General features: G+C 36.2%; 1 protein-coding gene across 2 annotated transcripts in view; it reads right to left on the bottom strand.

Annotated features, from left to right (window-relative positions):
• MED13 (mediator complex subunit 13) overlaps positions 1-20,936 on the bottom strand; it is a 94,623-nt gene that overhangs the window by 69,792 nt on the left and 3,895 nt on the right. For both annotated transcript variants that reach the window (XM_060133170.1, XM_060133171.1), the window contains exon 3: positions 14,313-14,481. In XM_060133170.1, coding sequence (XP_059989153.1) covers positions 14,313-14,481 — 169 coding nt within the window. The remainder of the gene's footprint in view (positions 1-14,312; positions 14,482-20,936) is intronic.

Raw genomic sequence — 20,936 nt, 5'->3', positions numbered from 1 at the left:
TGAATTCTATACATTAATTAGTGATTACTGTATTCTTCCCCATCCCAGTAGCTTTTGTTGCTTCAAAAAAAAACTTATTTTCAGAATAATTTTGAATTTATAGAACAGTTACAAAGATAGTGTAGAAAGTTCCCATATACCCTTCACCCGGTTTCCCCTAACATCCTACATAATCATGCTACATTTGTCAAACAAGTAATTAACATTGGCACATTACTACTATTAACTAACGCCAGTCTTTTATTTCTTCACCAGATTTTTCCACTTATGCCCTTTTTATGTTCCAGAGTCCAATCCAAGATACCACACTGCATTTAGCCAATTTTTTTGTTCCTGCCTTATTGAGATATAATTGATGATTATAGGAAATAAAATTATTTACATTATTTAATAAATTAAGCTTGTTTCTTCTGATTAAAAAACTAAGTCTATTTGAATAACTACGGTTGAGTAATTACAGAAACTACAGACATTTGCTTTGATATAAGAGTACAGTTGACCCTTGAACAACACAGGGGGGTTAGGGGTGCCAACCCTCCCCATGCAATGGAATATCCCCATATAACCTAGTCCATCCTCCATATGCAAGGTTCTGAATCCACAGATTTGACCAACCATGGATCATGCAGTACTATACAGTATTTACTACTGAAAAAAATCTGCATATAAGTGAACCCGTGCTGTTCAAGGGTCGACATATAAATCTAAAATAATCACCAAATCAAGATAAGAGACTTGTTAACGAATATACTTAGAAAACCATCCATCCAAAGACAGACCATTGCTAATGCTCATTTAAAATAAACTCAATTTTATTACTGCTTTTCAGCAGTGGCAAGGAACCTATACTACAAAATAGACAAAAGAAAAAAAAAAAGTAACCAAACGCAAACCTAACTCTAAATGCTTAAAACAAAACATACATGTCACCCTCCCCACCCACACACATTCAAAACAACTCTGCATTAAACTTAGTATTATATTCAGATATACTAAACCACCAAGTGAAGGCAAGTGTTATTCCTTTATTCAAAAGTATAAAATGCTTTATTCAAAAAGTATTTTATAGCAAAGCACACGACACTATGCTAAGCACATTTAATTACAGTTATGGTAAGTGCTGTAACAAAAATCAGGTACAGGATACTAAGATACGGTCTTAACAAGACCTAGATAATGAAAATAAACTTTTAATTCCTAAGGGAAAAAGAATCACACTTGGGTAACGTCATAAAAGTTATCTTATTTCTTATGGTGCCTTACATCAGCCTACCCCCCAATACCTATTACTTCGCCAATCTCATTTCTTACTAGTCTTCCTCTAATACTTACCCTTCTCCCTCAACTGACCTCTCTGCTGCTCCTTAAACACATCAGGCCTTTTTACCTACTGTTACTCCATCTGGAACACTCTAAATAGCTATATTCACCTTCATCAGATTTTTGTTTAAAGACTTTCTAGGTGAGGTGCTCACTGATCACCCTACTTTAAATTGTCCCTCAATTCCTCTTCTGGGATTTGTTTTGGCTTAAAAAAATAATCACAATCTAACATATTATACAGTTTGTTTATTTCTTATAGTCACCAAGATTGTAAGTGCTATTGGAGGAGGAATCTGTTTCCTTTGTTCAATGTTGTATCCCCAGCATCTAGAATAGGTCCTTGGCACACAGTACTAAATACTGTAAAGTCCACATCTGAACCACCTATTATTTCTACCCAAACATATTCCTTTTCTTATCAAGTCTATATCTGTATATAGTTGTACATGCCAGAAATATAAATCATCCCAAATTTTTCACTTTCCTGAAACTCCCTACGTTCAGCTAATTTATCACCAATTGCTAGTGATTCTAGTTCTTAAATAATTTATTATTTTTTGGTTTTTGCCTCTTTAAGGTCTGAGTAGCTGTTAAAATCTCTAATTTATCTTTCTTTACACCACTGCCAGATATCTAAAAATTAATTCTAATCATGTAACTGGGAGGCTCAAAATCAACAGCTCCCCAATGCCTTCAGGACTAAGTCAAAAAACCCCTAAAACCTTAGCACAGCCCTTTAGACCCTTCACAATCTGATCCTTGCCAAACTCTCTAGACAGATACTGAATCCACCAAGAACTACCCCTTTGTTTACCACAAATTTCTCTCCATTTCTTAATCATTCCTTAAGACTCCTTTAAGCATGATTTCTGTGCTCCCATAATATTCTATGCTTATAATAATATTTATCATAGAATTACTATTATTTACTAGTTTAACTCCCTGCCAGGTTGTAAATTCCTTGATAAAAGGAATCATAACTTTAGTATCTGTGGAAGATAGAGTTATTGGTCCCAATTCTTCAACCCTCTCTCATTTTCTTAATCACTGTAGAAAAACAGAACATAACATGTACCACCTTAACCAATTTTAAGTGTACCAGTCAGTAGTGTTAAGTATATGCATACTGTTGTAAAACAGATCTTCAAAACTTTATCATCTTGCAAATCTGAAACTACACTCATTAAACAACAATTCCCCTTTCTACTCCCCCCGCACCAGCCCCTTAAAAGCACCATTCTACTTTCTGCTTCTATGAACTTGACTACTTTAGATACCTCGCATAAGTAGGATCATACAGTATGTCTTTTTGTGACTGGCTTATTTCACTTGGCATAATGTCCTCAAGGTTCATCCATGGTGTAGCACGTAACAGGATTTCTTTCCTTTTAAGGATGAATAATAATTCATTTTATGCATATAACACATTTTGCTTAGCCATCATCCATCAATGGATATTTGGGTTGGTTCTACCTCTTGGCTATTAGGAATAATGCTGCTATGAACATGGGTGTGCAAGTATCTCTTCAAAATCCTGCTTTAGATTCTTTTGGATACACATTCAGAAGTAGGATTGCTTCTTTTGGTTACACACTCAGAAGTAGTAGTAGGATCATATGGTAGTTTCGTTTTCAATTTTTGGAGGAACCTCCACATCATTTTCCATAGTGACTGCACCATTTTACAATCCCACTAACTGTGCACATGGGTTCCAATTTCTCTGCCCTCACTAACATTTGTTATTCTTTATTTTCGCCATAGTAGTCATCCTAACATATGTGAGGTGGTATCTCACTGTGGTTTGGATTTATATTTCTCTGATTAGTGATGCTGAACATCTTTCATATGCTTATTCGCCATTTGTATATGTCATGCTTTGAAGAAATGTCTACTTAAGTCTTTTGCCCATTTTTAGATTGGGTTATTTGATATTTTGTGGAGTTGTAGGAGTTCTTTATAATGCTGGATATTAACACCTTATCAGATACATGACTTGCAAATATTCTCTCCCATTCCATAAACTGCCTTTTCCCTGTTGATTATGTCCTTTGACGCACAAAGGTATTTAGGCTTGATATAGTCCCACTTGTCTATTTTTGCTTCTGCTGCCTATGTTTTTGGTGTCATAACCACAAAATCATTGCCAAATCCAGTGACATGAAGCTTTTCCACTATGTTTTTTCCTAGAAGTTTTATAGTTATAGGTCTTACGTTTTTAATCCATTTTAAGTTATTTTTTGTATATAAGGGTCCAACTTCTTTCTTTTACATGTGGATACCCTGTTTTCCCAATACCATTTGTTGAAGAGAATATCCTTTCCCCATTGAGTGGTCCTGGCACCCTTGTCAAAGATTATTTGAATACGTACACAAGAATTTACTTCTGAACTTTCTATTCTCTTCCACTGGTTTACATGTCTGTCTTTATGACAGTACCACACTGTTTTGATTACTGTAGCTTCGTCATGTTTTGTTCATCCCTCCCTTTATCCAGACTTTGTAGTCCCTCTTATTAGAAGTGAAATATACTTCCCCAACCTTTGACTTAGGTTCACCTTGTGACTTGCTTTGGCCAAGCAGAAGCTTGAAATATGCTTATGCAATTTAGCTTGCCCTCTGGTGCTTCTTTAATTGCCATTAGAACATGCCTTGACTGGCTCACTGGTCTAAATAGGATGAGAATCATACAGAATACACTTCTACCCACACTATGGTTTATAGTGTGACTAGATTGGCTAACCCCTGGCTAACCTGTAGGTACATTAGTGAGAATACATAACTGTGGTTTTAAACCCCTATGTTTTGGGGTAGTTTGTTACACAGCAATAGCTGATACAGAAACTGGCACCAAAGGTGAGGGACTACCATGACAAAAACCTAAATATGTGGCATTAGTTTTGCAATCAGAGGACTGGTAGCAAGGAATATAAAACACTGAAAAACAGTGAGGAAAATGGTAACCCATGTTACGTTATTGGATAAATACTTCATAAAACTGTTGCCTGAAATAATCTGGAATGCAGAAAACATGCCTAAATGAACTTACAGAATTGGGGGAACACATCAAGTGAAAATGTAGTTTGACTGTTACTAGTTACACTTGATAAACTACTAAAAGAAAGAGAAGAACTCAGAAAACAACTTGCTGGTTTGCAACCGTAATTTAAGGAAATATAAACAGCCCAAAAACTGTAGGGCTGGAAAAAGAAAAGTTTCTCAACAAAGCGATAGTGTGGCCTATGTTATAACACAGATCAAGAAAAACACTAAATCAAGAGTGTGACTCTCGTACCTTTTGTTAATACCAAACATTACTCTTGATACCAGCTGAAACATTAGAATTTTTAAAAATTATTCATAAGTCTCATACATTTATTTTCCTCAAAGAATGCACCTAAAGTAAACAAACATATATGCAACTAATCTCATTACTAAATGTGGGAATGCCTATGAAGCGATATTTGTGCTTCTCTTTCGAGTGTCTTCTGATAGAATTCTTCTGTAACTGTTAAGGTTGAGTTACAGAATGTATAAATACATAACAATTTCTAGATAGTATTTTTATCTTAGCAAACACTAGTGTTTAACTTTTGAGAGGGAAATGCCCATTATGTGTATTGACGTAAAACAGGCAGAAATCAATTTTCAAAGCATCTCTCTCTAAACAGCAAAAAAGGATATGAGAATTTAAAAGACAACACGCTAGGGCTTCCCTGGTGGCGCAGTGGTTGAGGGTCCGCGGGTTCGTGCCCCGGTCTGGGAGGATCCCACATGCCGCGGAGCGGCTGGGCCCATGAGCCATGGCCACTGGGCCTGCGTGTCCAGAGCCTGTGCTCTGCAGTGGGAGAGGTCACAGCAGTGGGAGGCCCGCATACCGCAAAACAAAAACAAAAACACAACACGCTAAAAAAGTTAAGAAAATTTCATATTAAACTGGTTAGAACGAATATATATTTTTTAACATTACAAGCTTTTTACGTATTTTTCAGGTAACATTAAAGGACAAATTTCTTGGTAGGGGCAAAATTTAAGAGTATAAAGGGAAATTACTAAAAATACTTTATGTCAAGGAAAACATTTATTAAGGAAATGACTCAAGCAATAATAATCGAAACACAGAGAAATTGTAATTTGATTAGTTTTAGGGATCAAGTAAGTATGCTCTCTATACAAATGATTATGACTGCTGTGTGCTTACTCAGTAACTCAACAGCAAATTCCCAAATCTAAATTGCAAATACTTCCAAGAACATCTGTAAGTTTATGCAACAACCTAAAACAGTCTCATGTTCTTTATCCTTAAAGACAAAGAGGCTAGGAGACCTGAACTTTATATCCTCATACTTAATTAGTGAACTAGAGTTCTTAAAAATACAGCTTTCGGGACTTCCCTGGGGGTCCAGTGGTTAAGACTTTGCCTTCCAGTGCAGGGGGTGTGGATTCGATCCCTGGTCAGGGAGCTAAGATCCCACATGCCTCATGGCCAAAAAACCAAAACATAAAAAAATATATATTATAACAAATTCGATAAAGACTTTAAAAATGGTCCACATCTGACTTCCCTGGTGGCGCAGTGGTTAAGAATTCGCCTGCCAATGGAGGGGACACGTGTTCGAGCCCTGGCCCAGGAAGATCCCACATGCCGCGGAGCAACTAAGCCCGTGTGCCACACAACTACTGAGCCTGCGCTCTAGAGCCCGCAAGCCACAACTGCTGAGCCCGCGTGCCACAACTACTGAGCCCGCGTGCCACAACTACTGCAGCCCGCATGCCTAGAGACTGTGCTCCGCAATAAAGAGAAGCCACCGCAACAAGAAGTCTGCACACCACGACAAAAAGTAGCCCCCGCTTGCCGCAACTAGAGAAAGCCCGCACACAGCAACGAAGACCCAAAGCAGACAAATAAATAAATTTATTTTTTAAAAAAAAAGGTCCACATCAAAAAAAAGTCTAAAAAAAAAATACAGCTTTCAACTGTTTCATTTCATACATAAAATACTAAAAGAGAATCATCTCTCTGCTCCCACTATTTATCTGCACTGCCCTACTTAACAGCAAGCTCTCACTTTCAGTTACCTATTTTAAAAAAAACATCACCTCCTATACTGCTAGCATATGTTTCCAATACAGTCTGATCTAGTTATAAAACGGTTGAAAATAAGCCAAGTTTGTGCATGATATAGGAGGAAAAAACTAAACATTCTAAATATGGGATAAAATTTCTGAAATTCTTAACAGAGGTATACCTTGCTTTATTGTACTTCACAGATAATTGAGTGCTTTACAAACTGAAGGTGTATGATAACCCTGCATCGAGCAAGTCTGTCAGCACCATTTTTTCAAGCATATGTTCACTTCATATTTCTGTGTCACATTTTGGTAATTCTCACATTTCCAACTTTTTCATTATTATACTAGTTATGGTGATCTGTGATAAGTGATCTCTGATGTTACTATTGCAAAAAAATTACGACTTGCTGAAAGTTCAGATGATGGTTAGTATTTTTTAAATAAAGTATTTTTAATTAAGCTATATACACTGTTTTTTTAGACATAATGCTACTGCACACTTAATAGACTACAGTTAGTGTAAACATAACTTTTAAATGCACTGGAAACCAAATAAATTCTTGTGACTCGATTTATTATATGTGCTGTACTGTGGTAGTCTGGAAAAGAACCTGCAATATCTCCAAAGTATGTCTATATTAAAGGTAATCTAGTCAGAAAATATTATAGGCCAAAGCGAATGTTAGATAATACTGCCATACTAAATTCACAATGTCTTGTCTTTCAAGGAGAGAGATCATTTTATAACATCACCTGATTTTTGGTACTTAGCACTTAGAAAAGTGGAGTTAAAACAAATATGTGCAACTACAATGAGACTCCAAGGTACCGTTAGGCTACTATAAAGTATTGTATACAGTAAAACTGCTCGCCAGGAGCTTTTACTATAATAACCAAAATAAAAAGGCATGAGTGAGGCAGAATTTTACAGATGAAACCTCAACAGATAATCTTCTATTGTAGAAAAATGTTCCTTAAGTACTGAAATTAAACAAAAGATTCTTTATTCTAAGACAGAAAATGAAAATATGCTAATAAAGTTAGCTGTTCTAATAATATAACAGTTATCTATACTGCTTTAGGAGGTACTATATCTAATCTATTTTTAGCACTTGTTAGGTAGTTACAGAAAGATGACATCCCATTTTGCTAGTAGGGAATTCAAGGCACAATGAAGTTAAGTGACTTGTCTTAAAATCATAAACCTAGTTAAAGGGAATGTTGACTTAAAATTCTAGTCATCCTAACAACCAATTAAAAATGGATAAAAGACTTGAAGAGACATTTCTCCAAAGATACATAAATAGCCACCGAACATGTGAAAAGATGCTCAACATCATTAATCATTTGGAAAATGCAAATCAAAACGACAATGAGATAACCCCTTCACACCCTAAGGATGGCTACTACTTTTTTAAAAAGAAAGGAAGTGTTGGTGAGGATGTGGAGGAATTGGAATCCTCCTGCACTGCTCGTAGGAATATAAAACGGTACAGCCAATGTGGAAAAGACTTCAGCGATTCCTCAAAAAATAAATAAAAATAGAACTACTGTATGATCTCGCAATTCCACTTCTATGTATATTCCCAAAAGAACTGAAAGCAGATATTTGTACACTATCTACAGCAGTGTTATTCACAATAGACAAAAAGTGGAAACAACCCAAATGTCAGATGCCAGGTGAATGGATAAACAAGATGTGGTATAAAAATACAACGGAAAATTATTCAGCCTTAAAAAGAAATGAAAATGCATGCTGCAACCTAGATGAGAACCTTGAGGACATTATGCTAAGTGAAATAAGCCAGACACAAAAAGACAAATACTGTATGATTCCACTTGTGTAAGGTACTTAGAACAGTCAAATTCATAGAGACAGAAAGCAAAATGGTGGTTACCAGGGGCTGGGAGGGGGAGAAAACAGGGAGTTATCATTTAATGGGCAGATTCTCAGTTTAGGATGATGAAAAAGTTCAGTTATCATTTAATGGGCAGATCTTCAGTTTAGGATGATGAAAAAGTTCTGGAGATAGATAATGTGATGGCTGCACGACAATGTGAATATACTTAATGCCACGGAACCATACACTTGAAAAATGGCTAAAATGGTAAATTTTGTTATGTATATTTTACCACAATGAAAAAAAAAAGAATCCTATTCTATCATTGGATTGATAAAATTTATGTAATTGGTCCTATATTTCTATTTATGTTGTGTTATCTAATAGCAACACGTTATGGTGATACTTTAAAAATTATGCACAACTCTTTCACAATCATCCATTTTAACATTATTTGAAATAATTAACATCCCCCCCCAAAAAAATCCTAGTCATCCTAATTCCTAGATTTTTATTCCATCAATTCAATAGTTTTCAAACCTGTCTTTCATTAGAATCACACAGAGATCTTTTAAAAATTCCAAAGCCCAGACCACACTCCCAGGTTAATACACAGGTTATTTTTTTAATCTCTCAAGGTGATTCCACATCCGGACAAGTTTGGGGACCACTGCATTAATCTGTATTTCTGTAGCCCTCAGAGTAATTTTTTTTTTAAGTTCTTTTTTTTTTAATATATATATATTTATTTATTTTTGGCTGCATTGGGTCTTCGTTGCTGCACGTGGGGCTTTCTCTAGTTGCAGTGAGTGGGGGCTACTCTTTGTTGTAGTGCGCTGGCTTCTCACCGTGGTGGCTTCTCTTGCTGTGGAGCACAGGCTCTAGTCACACGGGCTTCACTCGTTGCAGCATGAAGGCTCAGTAGTTATGGCTCGCGGGCTCTAGAGCACAGGCTCAGTAGTTGTGACTCACGGGCTTAGTGGCTCTGCGGCATGTGGGATTTTCCTGGACCAGGGATGAAACCCGTGTCCCCTGAATTGGCAGGCAGATTCTCAACCACTGCACCATGAGGGAAGCCCCCTCAGTCACTTTTTAAATTTCTTGAATTTATAAGTGTAATTTCAATATCAGGTATCCTTGCCGTATCTCAATGAACAAAAGATCTATATTAAAATCCAGAATAAAACACCTTATCTGTGATTTTGTACATACTTCTGCTCACTCAGTGAACACAATACTTACATCATACAGTAAAGAATACTTAGAAAGCAATGACATATTATTCTGGTTTACAACTTCAAGTGTTCAGGAAATACCGTATCTCCCTAATATTTTAAATTTTTAAGTCTTCTGTTTTACTATTTCCAATAACTTTAAAAAGATGTAGGTACAGGAGATACACTGGTCCACAGGGTCCACAATCTGTCTCATATTTTTCATGCCCTATAATCCAGCTCCAATACCTGCAAGAAATATGACCTTGGACAAGTTCCTTAACCTTCCTATGCTTCAGATTTATCAACTGTAAAACTGGAGTAATAGGTCTGTTTTGAGAATTGATTTAATACATATTAAGCCCTGATTTCAAACACTGCTTGGCCAGTTATGCTCATTCCCTTCTCCCCTTCAGAAAAAAAATTTCTCTATTATGGTTCATATCTAAAACCAACAGTTGAAAAAGACAGATTTGTATGAATCGCTAAGAATCATAGTAAGAAACGATAGTAAGAAAAGCTTAATGGGGAGGAAAAAAAGTCTTTCTTAGCACTTCATTTTTTTTCTCATTAATGTTTCTGCAAAGCATGAGAATGTGGAAAACTGACCATGCAAATCCTAATGACTCAAGCATCACAGAGAAATTTCATGGGTCATAAGTACTATTATATATCATCACTTAAGACTTCAGAAATAGGATGCATAATAATCTTGATGACAGACATTAATAATAGACTAGCACAGACAGGCTAAAAGGAGGAAAAACAAGACAGTAACTATGCCCAACTTGGCAAACAGTGGATACCTTGACATAAGATGGAAGTTTCCCCTACCTTTGAGATGCTAGAGTACAGTCACAATTTAGCATACAATTCCAAGAGGGTTCATAAGCCAGACAGAAGAGATCTTTTACCAATAAGCACTACCAAGCCCGGCTGGGCTTCAAGCCCTAGAACTGCGCTGTTAATGCAAACCAATATACAAATGACTATTCAGCACTTGTAAATGTGACCAGACAACGCCGAGGTGTACTCTAAGTACAGAATGCATATTAGATTTCAAAGACTTAGTTAAAAAAGAAAAGAAAATACCTCGCTCATATCATCTTTATATGTAATTACATGCTGAAATAGATATATTAGATTAAATATATTAAAATTAATTTCACTTTTTTAAAAACTTTCTTTAATGTGCCTACTACCAGATTTAAAAACACATATGCGGGCTTCCCTGGTGGCGCAGTGGTTGAGAGTCCGCCTGCCGATGCAGGGGACATGGGTTCATTACCCGGTCTGGGAAGATCCCATATGCCGCAGAGCGGCTAGGCCCGTGAGCCATGGCTGCTGAGCCTGCATGTCTGGAGCCTGTGCTCCGCAACGGGAGAGGCCACAGCAGTGAGAGGCCCGCGTACCGCAAAAAAAAAAAAAAAAAAAAAAAAAAACCACATATGCGACTCACATTATATTTCGACTCACATTATACTTCTATTAGACAGTGCTACCTTAGAAGACAAGAAGAAAGGAACTGAGTCCTTAGAAAACATAACAGTGATAGCTCTTAGCTTCCCTAGAAGTTCAGGTTTTCAGAGGTATTGAGGAACCCAACCAAAGGACATCCTAAAGCTATATAAAATGGCTACTAATATGCCACCTTAAATCTTGTGGTGCTTATATTTAATGAAAATGGAGATAAAGAGACTGTGTAAAAGCCACAGGTGTGGCAGAAGATAAACATAGCTTTATGGTAAAATTTAAAGTATAGTCTTTCATTGACTGCCAAAAATAAAACAAAAAAACCTTGACTGACTTCTTTAGTGATGCTCCTAAGGTATTATTTTAATTATAAGTGTAAAGGCTCTGGTGGAAGCAATACCATCCAAAAGAATTTTCTGCAATGATAGAAATATTCTCTACCTACACTACCCAATACAATAGCCAGCAGTCATAAGAGCATTTGAAATGTGGTCTGCACAACTGAGGAACTGAATTTTTATTTTTTCAATTAATTGAAATTTAAATAGCTACAACTGGCTGGTGGTTACTATAATAACAACAGAGTTCTAAATAAAAATGGCCAGGTTCCTGACCAATCACCATACTAAAGCCTGCAACTTCAGAGCTATTCACATACACAGGATTTCCAGTCAGCATTTTAGTGCCCAAAAGTCTTAAGAGTAGAAAAGGAGGTAATTCAGACATTCAGGAGCTCAAAAATATTACTTCTTATGTACTTCAGGAAACTACAGGTAGATGGGCACTACCAAAACAGTAAGACAAAAAAAGAAAACATGAGATCCAGAAAATAAGGGATCCAACACAGACAAAAAGGCGACGAGAATTCCCAAGATGACTGCTGTGAAACAGGACTTACAGAACAAGAAGTCCAAACTGGACTTTATACTTCTGGTACATAGCCTAGGGGCAAATTACCAATAAGTACATAGATCAGGGTTCAGCAAACTTTATCTGTAAAGAGCCAGAGAAATATTTTAGGCTAAATATTTTAGGCTTTGTGGAGTCATCTGTCTCTTGTCACAACTATTCAATTCTGCTGTAGTGTGAAAGCAGGCATAAAATAATCCAAATGAAGGAACAGGGCTGTGTTACAATAAAAATTTTATTTACAGAAACAGGTGGCAGGCTATACTTGCCCTGTGGGGTGGTAGTTTACCAGCCCCTGGCATAGAAAATTAAGTGAAAAAAGAGATAATCATTAACACTGGGGAAAACAAAATTATAGAGAGGAAATGGAATGTAATCTTAATATACCAAATGGCTCACTGAAAATAATATTTATAAAATTATAGTAATAGAAACAATAGGTATTGTTTTTACCAAATCTCATAACTATATTGGGAAAAAAGAGAAGGGAAGAGGGAACAGAGTATATAGGTATGCCGATGTCTAAGCATCTGGGGTAGTTAGATAGCTAAACCATTAATAGAAAGTCAACAGATTAAATCCTGAATAACTGAAATAACAGAAAACTCAGGAATCAGCACAGTATTTGCTTATAAGTTTTTAAATACATAAATTAAAAGACAGTTAAAAGAATTAAAAGGGACTGCCTCTGAGGAGCACATCTAGTAGCTGGGCTCAGGATTATAGCATTTCATTTTAAATCTTGGTAATCAGCTTGACTTCTTAAAACTATATAAATATATACAGTGAACAATGCTAATTGCCTACCTGATACTTATTCCCCTTCCTCTAATTAACTGCCTACCTAGTATCTATTCTCCATTTCTTACTAATCAGAGCCTTATTTTGCTCAGAGTGGCAGTGTTCCCATATAAAAAAATATTTCTCTCAGTAGTACAGCCAATTAAACGTCAGCTAAAGTTTCCAGAAAAGAATCTACTTTCTGATCCAAGGGTCATCACTTCTCACTTCCTCTCTCCCTTCCTCTTCCTGCCTGGAATCCACTGTGAGTGAGGTTTGGAGATGCAACACTTACTGGGGCCATGACGATAAAACCCAAAGGCTAAAGATGAAAGAGCAGAAAACTCGAGGGAACCTTAGTTTTTGATGACGTTATTGAACAGATTATCTACCTGCAGACTCCTTGCTATTGAGAAAATTCAATTCCTACATAAGCCAGGTAGTTAGGTTTTCTGTCATTTGCAACTGAATGCACTCCTAACTTCTACGATTAATTATTCTGTTGACAATAAAGGTTTATTTTAATTTTCAGAGAGAAAAAAATGAAAAGAGTCTTGATTTCTCCAGGCTTACCTGGTCATCCATTTCACTGAAACTAATAAGAGAAGTCTGAAAAAATTTCGGGTGCGCATGAAAATAGATGTGCACGTGATGTAAAAAAATGACATCTCAACAATGATTACTGTCACAACCAATACTTCATATCCTCACATCATTTAGGGAAAACTAATAAATTTCCTTCATTTTCTCTTTTTCCCACATCCCATCTTACTCACCACTGTTTCATCTCTCTTCAAGTCTCACTAATTCAACAACTGCTTGGCTCTAAATCTTCTAACAGATCGTGCCTTATATTATTTAAATCAGAGAACTGTAGTAACCTAAAGCTTTTAAGACTACAGGTCTTAAAGTCTTCTGTGCATCTGTAATTATCCTACAAATTAAGTGTCCTAAATTTGCCTAATTCAAAGTTGAAGAAAATTGAAAAACACCCCAAAAGTAAATATGTCTTATATAGAAAATTACAGATTTAAATTACTTTAATTAGAGCAAAAACAGAGGCTTGAGAATGAGAAAGATTACCTCAACCCAAAACATGACTACAGATCACCATCTAAAAACAAATATTAATACTGCTTAATTTTAACAGAGTACCATGACTGTATTTCCACTAGTACTAAAGAAGTATACTTCAGGGCTTCCCTGGTGGCGCCGTGGTTGAGAGTCTGCCTGCCGATGCAGGGGACACGGGTTTGTGCCCCGGTCTGGGAAGATCCCACATGCCGCGGAGCGGCTGGGCCCGTGAGCCATGGCCGCTGAGCCTGTGCGTCCGGAGCCTGTGCTCCGCAACGGGAGAGGCCACAACAGTGAGAGGCCCGCGTACCGCCAAAAAAAAAAAAAAAAAAAAAAGTATACTTCAATGCATAAGTCTCTGCTTTTCATCCCACATTTTTTCTACCATCCCAGAACAAAACTTAGGCCACTGCATTGACACACAGCCTAACCTCACTGCAAGAAAATTATTCAAATGTGTAAAAGAAAGAATGAAGGGGTCCAAGAAAACTAAATACTTATAGTACTTTGCCAAACTTAACCTCCTGAATGTCTGCAAGATATTAATTGATCACACATTTTCTATAAAGTCATTAAAATTAACAAGCCTAAAGAAATATCAAGTAAGAGTTTAAATAAGATAGCTTACCTTTTATTTATAGGTTTTTCATCTTTTTCATAAGGCTTTACAAACCACTTGCCAATACGTACAAAGTTCCGGTTCATTAAACACCGTTCCAACAGATTATGAACTGCTTTGAAAAGCAAAGTACGGCATTCATAGGAAAGTCCATTCTCCCACACTCCATCTTCCTCTTCTATAAAAGAAATGAAAGAAACAAAAGGTAACACTGTGGCACTATATCTACTTAGAGCTAAGTAAAAAGTGTGATAGTTTAACCCCTAAATTCATAAACCCTACTTCACCTCAGAATAGTGAGCTACAATCACTTCGGTATCTCTCTAGACATTAAAATATCAGGTTTCAAAGCTACTCCATAGAGAATAAAAGGCCAAAGTGCCATGTATTCTATTAAATTACCAGAAAATTATTTTTCCACCATATAAAAAGGCAACGATATACTGCAAACAGACTGATTTGGTTTCTGTATAAATGTAAAGGACATTTGTATAACCAAGGGAAATAATACACATTCTACACCTAAGATGCCAATTTCTAAGCTGGCTCACTTGTTAGTTACTTTACAAAACGGACCTTGCCAAAAAAACTAGACAGTTAATAATTAAACTCAAAATATTTTATGTCCATCAGCATTCTAATCCATGACTCAACTATAAAAATAAGTGATGGATAAAAAGGAAGCTTTTGGCAAAGAGCCCAACAAGCAGTGCATTATCAGCCACCTTAGGTCTCATTACAACCTAATGATTCCCATGTTTACTATTCAGTATAGGATTCTCTACTTGGGGGGAGAAACTTAAAAATTCAAAGACAAATTTTAAATGGCACATCTGATATAAAGTTATAGCAATCTTCACTAACTATACAGCCTCAATTTTTCCAGCAAATCTATTAACCACCCAAGTGAAGTTACCAAAACAAAAACAACAACAACAAAAAAAATGCAGTCAGGGCTTCCCTGGTGGTGCAGTGGTTGAGAGTCCGCCTGCCGATGCAGGGGACGTGGGTTCGTGCCCCGGTGCAGGAAGATCCCACATGCCGCGGAGTGGCTAGGCCCGTGAGCCATGGCCGCTGAGCCTGCACTCAGCAACGGGAGAGGCCACAACAGTGAGAGGCCCGCGTACCGCGCGCGAAAAAAAAAAAATGCAGTCATTTTGATATAAGTATGGATGTAGTTCAGAAAAAAAAGCTTTTTACTCTCTATCCATCTCATACCTATAACAAACTATCCAAGGAATCCTACTATAAATGATAGCTACTACCGTCAGCATTTTAACTTTTGTAATATTTTAAACTGCTATTTCAAATATAATTTAGTATCCTTCTATAACTTCTATAACTTTATAAACATTTTATAAATATGGGTCTTCTTTCAATTTAAGTAAAAATAATCTTTCTTAATTAAACACTAAAAATGTATGTAACATTCCAATAGAAAAAAAATAAACTAAGATGCTTTTGAATAAAAGCAGAGACACATATTAAGAGTGACACATGGTTTATATTCATAACTTACAAAACAAATGGGCAGAATAAACATTAACTCAAAAGCATGACAGTGGACTTTAACTGCACTAGAAATTTGTGCCACTACAAAGGTTAATGTTGATTTTACGTTGCTCTTTAAAGTGTTTCCTAAATTATAGTTGAAGTCTTTCAAATAAACTAATTGTATTTTTTCAATAAAGGTAAGCTCTTAAAAAATGAGGTAAGCTTTAGAAAATGACAATACTTGAGAGTTGAAATAATTTTTAAATCATTAATAATAAACAGAGAAAGGTCTTCACATTCTACTATACTATATTACAGACATCCTTATCTACTTCCATTTAAAGCCAAAATTTTACAAGTTTCACATTATTAAAGAAAACAGGCTAGAAGAAAAGGGAAGTGGCACATAGTGATTTCACTTTATTTAGAAGGTCACAAGCATATTTGTGAGTTGCTGAGAGAAAAAAAAGTGAATCTTTTGCAATCTGCTTTCAGCCTAATCAGGTTCTATTATTTCAAAATTAAATACCTACAACATTAAGAGATTTATCTAAAGTTATGTGATTTATGATTACTAAAAGTACACATATTCTTAATTCCAAGAGAATTATGCCGAATTCTTCACTTCTTCATAACCTATTTAGTGTACTTTTACTTTTATTGCCTTTTACCTCAAAAATCCTTACCTTCTACGAAGCACAATGGAGTAACATTTGTCATACGTAAGTAGCCCCTACCAAAATCTTTTTTCTGACTACTTCTAAGTTTTAAACCAACAAAGAACCAAGACACACAGTTTACCATTACATTTCAAAGTTGTACAGTCACTATAAACTTCAAATATCAGAAAATTATTCACTGAAAACTTGAGACTGAATTTGCCTTCTTCCCCAAAAGAGTAAATTAAAAATCTTTAGAATAGTAAGTAATACGACTGTATTACATAAATACAATTTATATAAATTTTCACATAAAATTCTGAATATTTTATGGCTTTATTTTTAAAAATCTATTTCAGTTAAACCTGTACTTAAATAGTTTAAGAATATAAATATAGTTTAGAAAATTAACCAGTATTAATATTCAAGCATTTCTCCCTCATTGCTCTAAATTTTTTTGTCTAGAGAAACTCAGGTGAACTTACTACTCATTTTACATTATACCCTCAAATGCCCACAATGCTCATTAACACTAAATGGGAGTTACGCATAAAACAAACAGACCACTTGTTAGGATTTTCTAAGGCCAACAAATATCTTGAGTATATCTTCATCTATATGGTTGGTAACTAAGCAACCATCACAAAAGTAACATAATTTCATTTTTCATTGCTGAGGAAATAATAAGAATAATCCTAATAACATTCAGTGAAAAGCTTGAAGGTTTTTTTTTTTGGGGGGGGGGTGTCACTTAGCAACAAGAAGCCTACTGAGCCAAGCTTCTATTTTGATATTATAACCATAATAAAAGTACTTCTACATGTTGTATTCAGAGATATAAAAAGTGAAATGGTGGGATTAAGCCTCCGCGCTCCAATGCAGGGGGCCCGGGTTCGATCTCTGGTCAGGGAACTAGAACTAGATCCCACATGCCGCAACTAAAGGAGCCCACATGCTGCAACTAAACAATTCCCTCAGAGCTTCCCTGATGGTGCAGTGGTTAAGAATCTGCCTGCCAACGCAGGGGACACGGGTTTGATCCCTGGTCCAGGAAGATCCCACATATCGGGAAGCAACTAAGCAACTAATAAGCCTACGCTCTAGAGCCTGCGAGCCGCAACTACTGAAGCCCACAAGCCTAGGGCCTGTGCTCCTCAACAAGAGAAGCCACCGCAGTGAGAAGCCCTTGTACTGCAACGAAGAGTAGCCCCCGCTCGCTGCAACTAGAGAAAGCTCGAGGGCAGCAGCGAAGACCCAACGCAGCCAAAAATAAAATAAATAAAATTTAAAAATGAATAAAAGATCCCCTCATGCCACAACTAAAGATCCCGCATGCCACAACTAAAGATCCCGCATACCACAACTAAGACCCAGCACAGCCAAATAAATAAATCAATAAATATTAAAAAAAAGAAGAGTGAAATGGTACAACTAAGCCACCCAAGACATAGTGATATGCACCTCTTACATTAATTAAAATAAGTCCTTGAATCTCAACACCAGTATTATAACAGAAAAGGGAGGGAGAAGGAACACATAGCAAATCTTTACCTAGCTCTTTTGAACTTAATCAACCATAGCCTACTGGAAAAAGTCTACTTAATATATTTAAATAAATGTTTTCCTCCTCTTGTATCTGTATCCCCAGAGAAAACAGTTTCAATTCTGTGTTTTTAGTACTGTTCCATTACCCTTAGCATTAGAACTCTTAATCGTCATTACTTGAAAAAATTTTACAAAGTATTCGAAGAAAACAATGCATAAGTTCAAATGCTAAATTTGGTTTCCATAAAAAAAATTTTTCTGAGGATACATATTATAGTGATGCAAAAGTATGTGATAGGTCATCAGAATAATTTTCCATGAGTGGGGGAAAAAAAACAAAAAAAGTTGATATACCTAGCACTTGTACTCAGTTTTCTCAAAACTGACATCTTTAAATATCTCCACGGCGGTAAGCCAGTAAAAAAGGAATCTTTTCCTAAGTAAGTCTGCCAAACTATTAAAATGCAACATGCACTAATGAATAATAAATGGGCCAAAAATGATCACTGTAGAAAATACTGTGTATATAAAGAGAAATGTTTAAATGTGTAGCTCAGTGTCTGTCTTGAACAACAATTGCCCATTCATAAGCTATTCATTCAACAAATATTACTGACAGCCTTAAACTGGCAGCATTACTGATCGGCAAAACCTGAAAAATTTTGGTTTAAAAGAAGCCTAATATGCTTACCTTTCATTTGAAGATTTAAAAGACACACTTTCCTGCTCAAAACTGATAGTACACAAAAAAGCATGGCAAACAAAGTTGTCCCTAGAGATTAGCAAACATAAAAAGTTGGGTCACAAGTAAATTATGGAACAGAAGACAGAAATGAATTAACTCTCTTCGGCTACCTGGGGAACAAAACAATTTTTTAGTTTGGCTGACACTAAACTCCTATATTTGGCTGCTATTTACCTATTTGTCAACCTTGTTAAAGCTGCCACTTAAGGTTAAATTCCACTGTAATTAATACCCTTCAGGGCTTCCCTGGTGGCGCAGTGGTTAAGAATCCACCTGCCAATGCAGGGGACATGGGTTCGAGCCCTGGTCCGGGAAGATCCCACATGCCGCAGAGCAGCAAAGCCCGTGAGCCACAACTACTGAGCCTGTGCTCTAGAGCAACAAGAGAAGCCACCGCAATGAGAAGCCTACGCACAGCAACGAAGAGCAGCCCCCTCTCTCCGCAACTAGAGAAAGCCCGTGCACAGCAACAAAGACCCAATGCAGCCAAAAATAAATTAAAAAAAAAAAATCCTTCAGTAAAAGCATCCAAAATTAAATTCTAAGACTAAACAACGGCCTGTTTAGTTTGACACTATTTACAATGAAATTCTGTTATAATGAAAAGTATTTGGACATGTTGCTGAAATCCCATATATATACCACAGGAGCCAGGAAAAATAAATATTTTTAGCCCGGACTGATTCTGTTTTTTCAGTTCTCAAGGTATCAGTTTTCTCAAAGAGTCTTATCACATTCTAGCTACTATGATTTTCTTTTTAAGATGCAAACCTCAGAGAGGGAGCAGTTGTTTTTATTTTTGTTTCAAGGGAAAAACTAAAAGCCAATGATGACAGCAATAAAATTCAAAAAAGGGTAAGGCACAGAATAAAAATACCCACAAAACTCTTCTCCTTTGAGAACACACTAATAATAATGAAACAACTTTGCTCTGAAGCAAACTAACAGTACACTTAAAAGAACCAATATAAAGACTTTTGACCAGAGGAATTAAACTAAAATTTTCCCACCACCACATTTACACCTCTATCACACAACCACTGAATGAGGACTGCTACAAAGTTTAAATTTAAAAAAATTAAAATTTAAGGCTTCCCTGGTGGCACAGCGGTTAAGAATCCACCTGCCAGTGCTGAGGACACAGGTTCGAGCCCTGGTCTGGGAGGGTCCCACATGCCGCGGAGCAACTAAGCCTGTTGCTCCGTGAGCCACAACTACTGAGCCTGCGCCCTGGAGCACGTGCTCCGCAACAAGAGAAGCCACCACAATAAAGAGTAGCCCCTGCTCACCGCAACTAGAGAAAGCCTGCCTGCAGCAACAAAGACCCAACACAGCCAAAAATAAATTAAAATAAAATAAATTTATTTAAAAAAAATTAAAATTTAAAAGGTTGTAATCAAAGAGGAGTTCTGTTCTCCAATTCTTTTTCTATCAAAACATATGGATACTGATCCAACTATCCATTCTCTTAGAGGGAACAGAGTAAAAAGTACAAGAAAAAAAGTGTTTGGCTTTGGGATTCAAAGGACATTATGAACAAATGATCTTTCTGGAATGTTAACAGTTAGGCCAGTACTAGTTAGCACAAATCCTGACCCCAAAATCATCAAGTCTTTGCAAATTACTAAATACAACTACTGCTACAAAACAGGTAACTGAGAGTTAAAGTATGTATCAAATCAGATCTGGTTTGCTGTAACAGACTTTCACCAATTAGCAATAAAACCAGTTTACATTCTATTTCTACATATCAGCAAATCTTGAAAGGAAGGTGACCCAAACATGTGCTACATGTAAGAGGCAGGCAGAAATTTAAAAGGCACTATGGAACCTGACCGAACTCTTCAGAACTATCAAGATCATCAAAAATAAAGCAAGTCTGAGAAACTGTCACAGTCTAGAACAGTTGAAGGAAACATGACAACTAAATGTAATATGGTATCTTTGATAAGATCATAGGATAGAAAAAGGACATTAGGTAACAATAAAAGAAAACCAAAGAAACTATCAATTTTAGGTAATACCAATGTATCAATACTGGTTCATTAGCTGTGAAAAATGTACATTTTGATGGAAGACGTTAACAATAAAAGAAATTAGGTGAGGGTTGTTATTCAGGAACTCTCTATACTATCTCTAACTTTTATGTAAATCTAAAACTATTTTAAAACAAAAAGTTACTTTTAAAAT

The sequence above is a fragment of the Lagenorhynchus albirostris genome, chromosome 20 (assembly GCF_949774975.1).
Source record: "Lagenorhynchus albirostris chromosome 20, mLagAlb1.1, whole genome shotgun sequence".
Classification (NCBI taxonomy): domain Eukaryota; kingdom Metazoa; phylum Chordata; class Mammalia; order Artiodactyla; family Delphinidae; genus Lagenorhynchus; species Lagenorhynchus albirostris.
The sequence above is the reverse complement of the archived record's forward strand: the minus strand, read 5'-3'. Positions and strand labels throughout refer to the sequence as shown.